Source organism: Sus scrofa, chromosome 5 (assembly GCF_054392235.1).
Source record: "Sus scrofa isolate SSC_HxYL_T2T_F1_AM1 chromosome 5, Sscrofa_HxYL_maternal_Yorkshire_Landrace_v2.0, whole genome shotgun sequence".
NCBI classification, from domain to species: domain Eukaryota; kingdom Metazoa; phylum Chordata; class Mammalia; order Artiodactyla; family Suidae; genus Sus; species Sus scrofa.
This window is the reverse complement of record NC_139387.1, coordinates 91,481,936-91,493,966: the sequence shown is the minus strand read 5'-3', so window position 1 is coordinate 91,493,966 and position 12,031 is coordinate 91,481,936. Positions and strand designations below refer to the sequence as shown.

The 12,031-nt window shown below is 37.1% G+C and overlaps 1 protein-coding gene across 50 annotated transcripts in view; it reads right to left on the bottom strand.

Moving 5' to 3' along the window:
- ANKS1B (ankyrin repeat and sterile alpha motif domain containing 1B) overlaps nucleotides 1-12,031 on the bottom strand; it is a 1,062,966-nt gene that overhangs the window by 920,084 nt on the left and 130,851 nt on the right. For 6 of the 50 annotated variants that reach the window (XR_014804254.1, XR_014804264.1, XR_014804263.1 and 3 more), the window contains exon 2: nucleotides 11,884-11,954. The exons of the other annotated variants lie outside the window; for them this stretch is intronic. Coding sequence is in view for 2 of the 6 variants with exons in the window: in XM_084957460.1 (XP_084813586.1) it covers nucleotides 11,884-11,915 (32 nt within the window). In the remaining 4 variants the exon portion in view is untranslated. The remainder of the gene's footprint in view (nucleotides 1-11,883; nucleotides 11,955-12,031) is intronic. 50 annotated transcript variants of the gene reach the window in all.

The window sequence follows — 12,031 nt, the reverse complement described above, 5'->3', positions numbered from 1 at the left end:
AAGGATCCAGCATCGCCATGTGCTGTATGTAGTATAGATTACAGACAAGGCTCAGATCTGGTATTGCCATGGCTGAGGTGTAGGCCAGCAGCCACAGGTCCAATTCAACCCCTAACCCAGGAACTTCCACATGGGTGCAGCCCTTAAAAAAGAAAAAAGACTGATGTTTCAAATCTCAACTTTTTGCACTGCACTCCTCTTGTTTCTCAATGATCATCCTCAAATGCAAAAAGAGGGCCTATATTAAAATCTTGATTAACTTAAGGCTGTTTTATAAAATGCAGAAATTTCTAAATACCTTTAAGGAATGTCTTGGAAAAGTTGTAAATACTTAATACATATTTATTTCCCAAAAATAAAATTTATGGATCTTCGGTCTTAGTCTAATATATACTCAATTCCATCTCCTACATGTGCTTGTCTATATTTAAATTCTGTGAAAATTCTTGCCCAGAGTTAATGCTCTGAGATGATATGAGATCCTCATTTACCAAAGATTTATTTCCCTTGTTATACTATTTGTACTAATACAACAAATTGGATTAGTATGGTTTAGAAGAAATATAAACAAAATAGGTTTTCCACAGAATTTTCCAACCTGGACATTCATTAGTGAGAATATTTTACTCCCTAAGCTCTCACATATTTTAGATTATTAATAAACTGTTATTCTGAGTTTCTTGGGCCAATATTCACATGTATAGCAAACAAGATTTAAACACAGCTACTCCACAAAATGAGCACCACTGTATCCTCTACCAACCCACAGAACAAATCCTTCAGGAACAACATAAAACCTTTCAGCTTTTCTTGATTCTTATCTGACCCTTAACACTTGAGATCACTCCAAGGCTCCAGGTGTGGAAACACACAGAATGTACATGAATGTCTCAAGCAGGCTCAGAGTATACAGGCATGGTCTCCTGACATATCAGATAATTTCAAGCAATAAACAAAATCATCTTCTTTTCAACATGTACCTTAATAGTTTGCCTCCATCTTTGGATGACCTGGACACATCCACATGCTGTTGAGTACTGTAAGTTAGGTTCTCATCTCTATAATGATGATGTAATTTTATTATCATGAGCTAGAACTGTCCCGTATGGGTTCAAAGAGTCTAGAATAAGGTGAGCCATATATGTATATCTAAGTTTTCTAGTAGCCACATTAATAAAAAGAGGTACAATTAGTTTTAACATATTTCATTTAACCTAGTCTACATAAACATCATAATTTCAACATGTAGTCAAATATTTTATGTTCTTTTTTGCACTGTTTTAAAAATCAGTGTTTATTTTATTCTTACCGCCCACTGCCATTAGGACTAACCATATTCCGAGTGCTTGATATCCTCATGTGGACAGTGGCTACTCTGTTGCATAACACAGGGCAGTCATATAATTATTTTCAAGAAGAGAGAGAAACAAGATAAATTCTGATCATTTAAAGTGATTTCTAAAAATAACTGAAAACATTGGTTTTATAGTAAATAAATGTCTATTTGACTGAGTCACAGAAAATATCTTTAACAATTTTTTACCTTTTTGAGCAAGGTAAAATACGTAATAGGCCCAGTATATAGTCACATATGAGAATGTAAATGTGTAATTTTATGTAAGTGAGCACATTAGGCCACACCAGAGCCAAACTTATACTAACCAAATATTTTCTAACGAATAATATACACCTTGAATTGATTGATGCAACCAAAGTATTCACACAGCAAACCAGAACTGGTGAACTGAGAGCAGAAATAACTCCTTGAGTTATATTCATACAACTTATAATCTCTCTACTAAATATATATTATATAGCATTTTAGAATATTAGAAGGACATATAACCATGAAGAGAACCATAGTTAAGAAAACATGAGGGTAAAACTAGAGCATTCCTTTCAACCCAGTTTCAACTTTGTAATTAGGGCTAAAAGCGTAAAACAATCTTTCCAGTCCTCAACTTCTCTTCTCCACCTGAATATAATTCCCGGAAGATAAACTAACAGACAAGGTAGATTAATTGTCATTGCTATGCAAACACTAAATTTTGGTGGCAGGAGTTCCCGTCGTGGCGCAGTGGTTAACGAATCCGACTAGGAACCATGAGGTTGCGGGTTCGGTCCCTGCCCTTGCTCAGTGGGTTAACGATCCGGCGTTGCCGTGAGCTGTGGTGTAGGTTGCAGACGCGGCTCGGATCCTGCGTTGCTGTGCCTCTGGCGTAGGCCGGTGGCTACAGCTCCGATTCAACCCCTAGCCTGGGAACCTCCATATGCCGTGGGAGCGGCCCAAGAAATAGCAACAACAATAACAACAACAACAACAACAACAAAAAAAAAAAGACCAAAAGACAAAAAAAAAAAATTTTTGGTGGCAATTGTTTTTATCCTCGTGTTCTTTTCTTAGGTAACAATATTTCCAAGGCAGAATAATAGTATCCCAAAGATGTCTACTTCCTAACCGGTGGAATCGGAGAATATGCTACACTGCGTGGCAAGTGGGAATTAAGGTTGTAGAAGGAATTACACTGCTAATCAACTGGCTGTATCCTGGGTTGTTTTTTTTTTTTTCCTTACAACTGCATTGGCTGGAACACTGAAATAGTAAGAGGTTAATGTTGGGCTTCAAGCCCCTTTAAGAAGATTGAACTCAAGGCCTCTAGCCAAGACAAGAATTACCAGACCCGTACTATCACCGCATCCCCGGCCTGGGAACTTCCACATCCCACAGGTGCAGCCAAAACGAAAAAAAAGAATTCTTCTCTACATTTACCACAAGGATTAACTGCACTATTCATATAAACAAAAACTGTCCATTAAATGTAGCAAGAATAAACTGTAATATATTCACAAAGAAGAATACAACCCAGCAATATAAGGGAAGAAATTATCATTATACTCCACAAATGAATGAGTTTAACAAATATAAAATTGAGCAAAAAAAAAAAAAGTCATATATAGAAGAATCATATGGTATGTTCCATCCAAATAAGTTCAAAATGAGGAAAGCTAATCTACTGCATTAGAAGTCAAGACAATAATTACCCTTAGAGGGAATAGTAACTACAACACAGCACAACTGGAGTTTCTGCAATGTTCATAATACTCTATTTCTTGATCTGGATTCTGGCCACATAGATGGAATGACTGAAAATTCATTGTATTTCACAATGTTTGTGAGTTTAGTTAAACAAAATGAGCATAAATAAGTCCTGATAGCTGGAATGTGATTATTTTAATAACAGAAAGTAAGAATTCATAGAATTAGATTTTAGATGACATTCAAGAGTGTGCTATTCATTCACCAGGAAAGAGAATTTCTAGAGAACAAAGTGGTAATAGAAACTGGAAAAATACAATTTTCTAAGTTTTATACCTAATGACATAAGAATTTTCAATCATTTCAATTATGTTAATTAATCTTTCCTTTACTTGAGATATTGATTCTGAGTCAACTTCATTTGGCCAGAGAACTTCCTCTAAGAATTAAGTCTGAAATGTCTTGGTACCGAGGCAGGAGATAGATAGGTCCCAAGCTGAGCAACTGGAATCTGTCCCATGTCGACAGATACTTCAAGATAAAAATTATGGCAGGAGAAAGGAGAAGCTGCATCCTGCTTGGATAAAAGATAAAGAGACCACATGCTTCTCATTCTTGAGGTCAGGGAGACTACCTGAACTACATATGTGCAGAAAGATTCCTCAGGGGTCAGAGAAGGTGGGTGCAGGTGCCCAATCATAATAGATCCTGTCAACTTCCTAAAAACCTCTGCACTAGAATCCATCTTGGCTAAAATATGTGCAAGCACACAGGGGAGGGCCCTGAGTCAGGCCAAACATGGACTTAAGGCCATACAAATCAAGGTGATTGGCCAGAGGAAGTCTGGAAGGGCTGTTCCCATACAAGTGACTTAAGCTACCACAAAGCATGCATCAGTCTCCCTCTCTCTCTTTCCTTTTCTGTCTATCTGCCTCTGTCTCTGTCTCTCTGCCTGATCACCCCACCCCACTAATGGAGCCCACCTGTATTTTGTTTTTCTTTTTCTTTTTTTGGCTACCTAGTAGAATATGGAAGTTCCCAGGCCAGGGATCAGACCTGAGCCACAGTTGCAACCTACACCACAGCTGCGCCAACACCAGATCCTTAATCCACTGTGCTGGGCCAGAGATTGAATCTTCATCCTAGCACTCCACAGATGCCATGGATCCCACACAGGAACTCCTGCATGTATTTCTCTCTTAATAAAACACTTTATTTGCCTTACTATTCTCAGTCTCCTTGCTCAATTTTTTCTCCAAAGGGACAAGTACTGGGGACCCACATCAAGCCTGCTGGCCCTTGAGGTCTAGTGGTTAGGGTCGAAGGCTCTCACTCTACAGCCACCCAAGAACAGCACCTCTTTTTTGAGTTACTGGACCCAATTCCAATGTGTGTGGGACCCTGGGGGGTGGAGGAGGGCTTCCTACACAACACCAAACAATTCTTGAACACCAGCTGGATGTCTGAGAATTCAATTCAATTCAACCCAACTCTGATACTATCTATACAGAGATAGCATCATATTCCACAGGTAAAGGACTCTGTCCTACAAGACTGGCCTCCACTTCAGATGCCAATCCCAAACCCAAGTTTTTATTTGTGTTTCTAACCAACTTACTACAAACTGGAGATTCCAATGACCCCTCCAACTAAGGAGGCCAATCACGAAACCAGGTTGTTACCTACACTTCTGATCAACTGGCTATAAATTAAAGGGTCCTACAACCCCCAGCTTTGCTTTGATTAATTTGCTAGAATGGCTCAACGAACTCAGAACTCATTTTACTTACTAGATCACTGGTTTATTATAAATGGATGTAGCTCAGGAACAGCCAAATGCATGGTGCAAGGTATGGCATAAGAGCACAGAACTTTCAATGTGCTCTCCAAGTGCACCACCCCAATCTCCATGTATTCACCAACCTGGAAACTCTAATCCCAGTCTTTTGGGGGAGTTTATAATGAAGCATAACCAATTAAATCATTGACCACTGATGATTGGTTCCTCCCAGCCCTTCCCCCATCTCTAAGGTCACAGAGGTGGGACTGAAAATTCCAACCTTCTAATAACTTGGTTGAATCTCCTGGCAACCAGCCCCTGTCCTTAGGTGCAGTCCAAAAGTCACTTTGTTAGCATAACAAAAGACATCTTTACTGCTCTTATCTCTTATGAAATTCCTAGGGTTTTAGGAACTCTGACAGAAACAGGACCAAAATAAAATATATGTCTTATTATGAGACATAATAAGAAATAATAAGCATATTTTTATTATAAGTCACAATATCACAGTACCCTAAAAATTTAAGTCACACAACTATAAATTGAATGCATATAATACTATCAATTTTTTTCCTGTGGAACTCTGAATACACTAACTCTGCTCCACTATCTTATAGACAAGAAGGTCATGTCAAATTGACTTGACTCTCTCTCCTTTTTGGACAATGCCTGCTTTTTAGTCTAAAAATCCTCTAAAATGGTTTCTTCGTCTACAGGATTCAGAAATTCCACTGGGATATATCTAAGGACAGGGTTTTTTTCCCTCAATAGTTTTGGTTAGCACTGTAAAAATTAATAAATAGAAACCTCAATTAAAGACAGATAAGAGGCCAGAAGGGGGAGCTCACATGCTCTGTGATGATCACAGAGCCCAACAGGAAGAAGAAACACTTCCTCTTCTTGCCTGGCAAACTCAGCCAATGAGAGACTGCACAACTCAGCCAATGTTAAGCCACTACTATCTGAAAATTTCAATTCCTCCAATGGACTCTTTGTTTACTACAGCACTCCCAATTCCTTTCCCCCTCCTCTCCTTGCTGTATGGGACTTGTGTGAGTGGCTCACCATGGTTGCAAACCCCAAAAGTCAGTACTTTGTTGATCCCAAATAAGCCCATTTTGCTGGAGAAAAAAACTACTGTTTAGGTCAATAGCACTTTCTTTGCACTTTCAATGAAAGATTCAAATTTGTCTTAAACTCCAGGAAATGTTACTTTATTTTGTTTTTATTACTGTTTTCTCTATCTACTTATTTTTCCTTTCTAGAACACCTATGACTAAAACATTCGATCCCCAGATATACCACATATGCCTTTTTTCTCTCATTTTTCTTTCTGTATATTTTTCCTTGCCTTTTTTTTTTTCATCTTTTAGGGCTGCACCTGCAGCATATGGAGGTTCCCTGGCTAGGGGTCAAATCGTAGCTGTAGCCGCTAGCCTACACCATAGCCACAGCAACACAGGATCTGAGCTGCGTCTGTGACCTACACCACAGCTCAGGCAACACCTGAGCAAGGTCAGGGATTGAACCCGTGTCCTCATGGATGCCAGTCTGGTTCGTTAACCGCTGAGCCCCAACAGGAACTCCCTGAAATATTTATTTTAATTGTATTCTAAATCACAGGTTTATGTTTTAAATGTCCATCACTATCTCTGAGTTATTTGCCTTTAAAACTCTTTCTTGTCTCTAACACGTCCAAGAAGCTTGAAAATTCTATTCTTTTTCTGTAGCCTTTATTTTAACATGTAAAACTTCAAAATAAAAGATTCTCTACCATCTAACTCAAATTTCCAATACACAAAACATATCAATAATTCTAATTTTTATAAATATAAAATACCTATTTTTGTCTTCTTTTTTATCCATAAAGAAAATAGCTAGAAGCATTTTACAATCCAAGAAGAAATATTCCAATTGTTTTAAGACACTTGAGGGACAGAGTTAATTTTGTATGAATACATTAAATTTACTTGATCGCTCTTTTTCTGTGAAGACTATATTAATGACAAGCTTCAAATTAATAGCTTTATTTGCTTTTGACAAAGACATATGGGAAAGTTCTTTTCAGGTAGTTGAATATACTCTAAATCAGTCAGAGATATAAACACTAGTTCAAGTTCCCCACAACTAAAAGAAATTTAAAAATCTGAGAAAAAATCCAAAAATAAGCACAATGAAAATGAAAGTGTATAAGAGAAGTTAAATATGCTCCCCCTTTCTTGTTCCTTTTTGTTTGACTTTCCAAAAAAAAAAAAAATCTGCACTGATGGAAGACATCTATATTTTCACTCTAAGTTTTAGTTCTCCAGGACATGACAATGACCAAATATTCTGACTGAATAGTCACTCTCTACACCTCCATATTTTCCACCTCCAGAAACTACTTCTATATGGAACTAAACTGGGTTTTTCACCCTGACCATTTGAAACCTTGTAAATCACCAAAATACAGAAAACTACAATGTTGCCTTGGTCTTCTATGGCAGAAAAATTGAAAATAATTTGAGAAAAATCCTAGCCATAACATGTTCAGGTCACAGTCAAAGACCCAGACTGTTTCTGATGCTCTACCTGTGTAAGCACCAGAAATGGCTGCCCCTGCCCTGCTATGACACCACTTTAGATCTAAGCATCCTCTGCCCCTCGTGCCCTCATCCTGCCCAGCTCTGTGAAGTAAGCAGGGCCATAACAGTCACTTGGCTCAAGATGGGGTGCAAGGCAGGGAGACTGGGGTAAATGAGCCAGACACCTGTGCAGTTTCAATTTACCCCTCAAGCCTTTTTGGGGAGTAAACAAGCATGTAAGCCCTCCTCAGGAGCAGAGCCCAGGCTTCCCACAGCCCTCCTGTTGGTTCCACCATGAACTATTCTTCTCAAACTATTCCTAAAATGTGAAAAGGATGAAACATGCCCAAATTCATTCAGTGAAATCACCAATACCCCGATACAAAAAAAAAAAAAAAACACAGACACTATAAAATTGGAAAATTAAAGGCCAATATTACTGACAAATACAGAAATAAAATATTAGCAACAAAATATTAGCCAAATGAATTCAACAATATATAAAAAGGATCCACCCCATGATCAAGGGAGATTTATTCCAGAGATGCAAGAATGGGTTCAATAGTCACAAACCAATCAAAGATATAATATTACATATAATATTATATTCCATATTAACAAAAGGAAGGATAAAAATCACAGATCATCTCAAAAGATGCAGAAAAAGCATTTGACAAAATTCAACATCCATTCATAATAAAAACTCTGATTAAAGCTGATACAGAGGAAACATATTTCAACATAACAAATGCCACTATGACAAACCCACAGTTAATATCATGCTCAATCATTAAAAGCTGAAAGACTTTCCACTAAATTCAGGAACAAGACAGAGACGCCCACTCTTGCCACTTCTATTTAACATAGTATTTAAAGTCCTAATCACAGTAATCAGGCAAGAAAAATAAAAGGCATCCAAACTGGAAGGGAAGAAGTAAAATTGTCACTATTTGTAGATGATGCGATATTATATACATAGAAAACTCTGAAGTCTCCAGCAAAAAGCTATTAGAACTAATAAATGAATTCAGAATGGCTTCAGGATTCAAGATTAATATACAGAAAGAACTGCTGCTTTCTTATACACTAACAATGAATTATTAGAAAGAGGATAGGAAGAAAACAATCCCATTTAAAATCACTTTAAAAAGAATAAAATATCTAGGAATAAACTTAACCAAGGAGGTGAAAAAACTATACTCTAAAAACTATAAAACACTGATGAAATTGAATATATTCAAAGAAACAGAAAGATATACCATGCTCTTATATTGAAGAATATTATTAAAATACTACCCAAAGAAATCTACAGATTAAATGCAATCCCTATCAAAATACTCACAAACTTTTTCACAGAACTAGAAAAAATAATCCTAACATTTACATGGAGTCACAAAATTAATTTTCTTTAATTTAAATTAAATCCTAGGAGTTCCCATCGTGGCGCAGTGGTTAACGAATCCGACTAGGAACCATGAGGTTGTGGGTTCGGTCCCTGCCCTTGCTCAGTGGGTTAACAATCCAGCGTTGCCGTGAGCTGTGGTGTAGGTTGCAAAGGTGGCTCGGATCCCACGTTGCTGTGGCTCTGGCATAGGCTGGCGGCTACAGCTCTGATTGGACCCCTAGCCTGGGAACCTCCATATGCCGCGGGAGCGGCCCAAAGAAATAGCAAAAAGACAAAAAAAAATAATAAATTTAAAAATTAATTAATTAATTAATTAAATCCTAAAATTTAATTTCCAAATTGCCAAAGAGCAAAGCTGGAGGTATCATGCTCCCTGACTTCAGACTATGCTACAATGCTACAATAATCCAAACAGCATGGTACTAGCTATATGGAAGGACCGAGAGATTATCATACTAAGTGATGTAAGTCAGACAGAGAAAGACAAATATCATATGATATCACTTATATGTGTAATCTAATTTTTTAAAAATTGTACAAATGAATTTATTTATAAAATAGAAATAGAGTCATGGATTTTGAAAACAAACTTATGGTTACCAAAGGGGAAATGTGGTAGGGAGGGATAAATTAGGATTTGGGGATTAACATATACACACTACTATATAAGAAATAGACAAACAACAAGAACCTGCTGTATAGCACAGGGAATTCTACTCAATATTCTGTAATAACCTATATGGGAAAAGAATCTGAAAAAGAATAGATAAATATGTATAACTGAATCACTTTGCTGTACACCTGAAACTAACACAATATTCTATATTAACTAAAAAAATTGAAAAAAACAAAATAATAACAGTGTGGTACGGGCACAAAAACAGACACATGGATCAATGGAAGAGAACAAAGACCTTAGAAATAAACTCATGAACTTTTGATCAACTGATCTACAACAAAGGAAACAAGAATATATGATAGCAAAAGGAGAGTCTCTTCAATAGTGGTGCTGGGAAAATGACAGCTACTTATAAAAAATTGAATTAGTACTTTTTATCACACAACATATGAAAATAAACCCTAAATCAACTAAGACCTAAATGTAAGACTTGAAATCATAAAATTCCTATAAGAGAAAGGCAGAACACTCTTTGACATAAATCTTAGCAATATGGGGCGTCTCTCTCCTGAGGCAAAAGAAAAAGTAAAAATAATAAGACTTAAGTAAACTTAAAAGCTTCTGCACAGCAAAGGAAACCATAAACAAAATGAATAACCTACAGAATGGAAGAAAATATTTGCAAATGATATAACCAATAAGGGGTTTTATTCAAAACATATAAAGAGTTCATATAACTCAGCATCAAAAAAAAAAAAAAAAAAAACAGGGAGTTCCCGTCATGGCACAGTGGTTAACGAATCCAACTAGGAACCATGAGGTTGAGGGTTCGATCCCTGCCCTTGCTCAGTGGGTTAAGGATCTGGCATTGCTGGGACCTGTGGTGTAGGTCGCAGATGCGGCTTGGATCCTGCGTTGCTGTGGCTCTGGCATAGACCGGTGGCTACAGCTCCGATTTGACCCCTAGCCCGGGAATCTCCATATGCCGTGGGACCAGCTCAAGAAAAGGTAAAAAGAAAGAAAAAAAAAAACCATTAATTGGGCAGATGACCAAATAGTCATTTTTCCAAAGAAGACACAGATAGACAACAGTCACATTAAGAAATCCTCAATATCGCTTGTCATCAGAGAAATGCAAATCAAAATCATAATGAGATATATCACCTCATACTTGTCAAAAGGCTTCACCCAAAAAGTCTATATAGGTAACAAATGTTGGCAAAGATGTGGGGAAAAGGGAACCCTAGTACACTGTTGTTAGGGTTATAAATTGGTGCAGCCACTATGGAAAACAGTATGGAGCTCCCTCAAAAAACTGAAAGTAGAACTACCGTATGAGCCAGCAATTCCACTGCTGAGTATATAGCCAAAGAAAATGAAAACACTGGGATTTCCTGCTGTGGCACAGTGGAAGTGAATCCAACTAATATCCATGGGGATGTGGGTTCAATCCCTATTCTCACTCAGTGAGTTAAGGATCCGGTATTGCTGTGAGCTGTGGTGTAGGTACAGACATGGCTTGGATCTTGAGTTGCTGTGGCTGTGGCATAGGCTGGCACCTCTAGCTCTGATTCAACCCCTAGCCTGGGAACTTCCATATGCCACAGGAGCAGCCCCAATAAGCAAAAAGAAAACACTAATTCAAACAGACACATGCACCCCAATGTTCACAGTAGCATTATTTATGATAGCCAAGATATAGAAGCAACCCAAGTGTCCATCAATAGATGACTGGATAAAGGAGATGAAGCATATACATATAATGGAATATTACTTAGCCATAGAAAAGAATGAAATTTTGCCATATGCAATAATGTGGACAGATGTAAAGGGTATTGTGTTCAGTGAAATAGTGAGAGAAAGACAAATATTCTATTTTATCACTTATATATCTAAAACAAAACAAATGAATGTATATAACAGAAGAGAAAGACTCACTGATATAGAGAACAAACTAGTGGTTACCAGTGAGGAAAGGGAAGTGGGGAGCAACAAGATAAGGGTAAGTGGGTGCGGGGGGGGGGTGTTTAAGAGACACAAACTACTACATATAAAACAAATAAGCAATAAAGATATATTGTACAGCACAGGGAAATACTGCCATTGATCTATAATAACTTTAAATGGAGTATAATCTATAAAATATCATTTGACTATGTTGTATACCTAAAACTAATATTAATATTGTTGTAATCAACCACACTGCAATAAAAAAAAATTAAGTGTATATTCATGGCCCTGTTGGCTGCTAAGAGTGAATCACTCTTGCAAATAAAATAAATATAAATACATTCATGTGCATAATATACTTTATACAAATCTTATGAATGGTGTTTTAAGAAATAACACATTTTGACACAAAATAAATCCTTACTTTGGCAATTTGACATGTGGTTCCTTGTGGTACTGCTTTCCTAGGAGGTCTGAATGTTACATAATCCAAAAAACCCAGATATATCTAGTTACCCTGTCACTTACCCTCCTAAAGAATCTATAGACACTTTATTCATTTTCTAAAGGATCTTGTTACCCTCCTGATCCAGATCAACCTACAATTAAAAACACAGAATCAATGGAATTATTTTTAGTTGTCTATAGGTACTCAGTTGTCTTCATCACTTTTTTT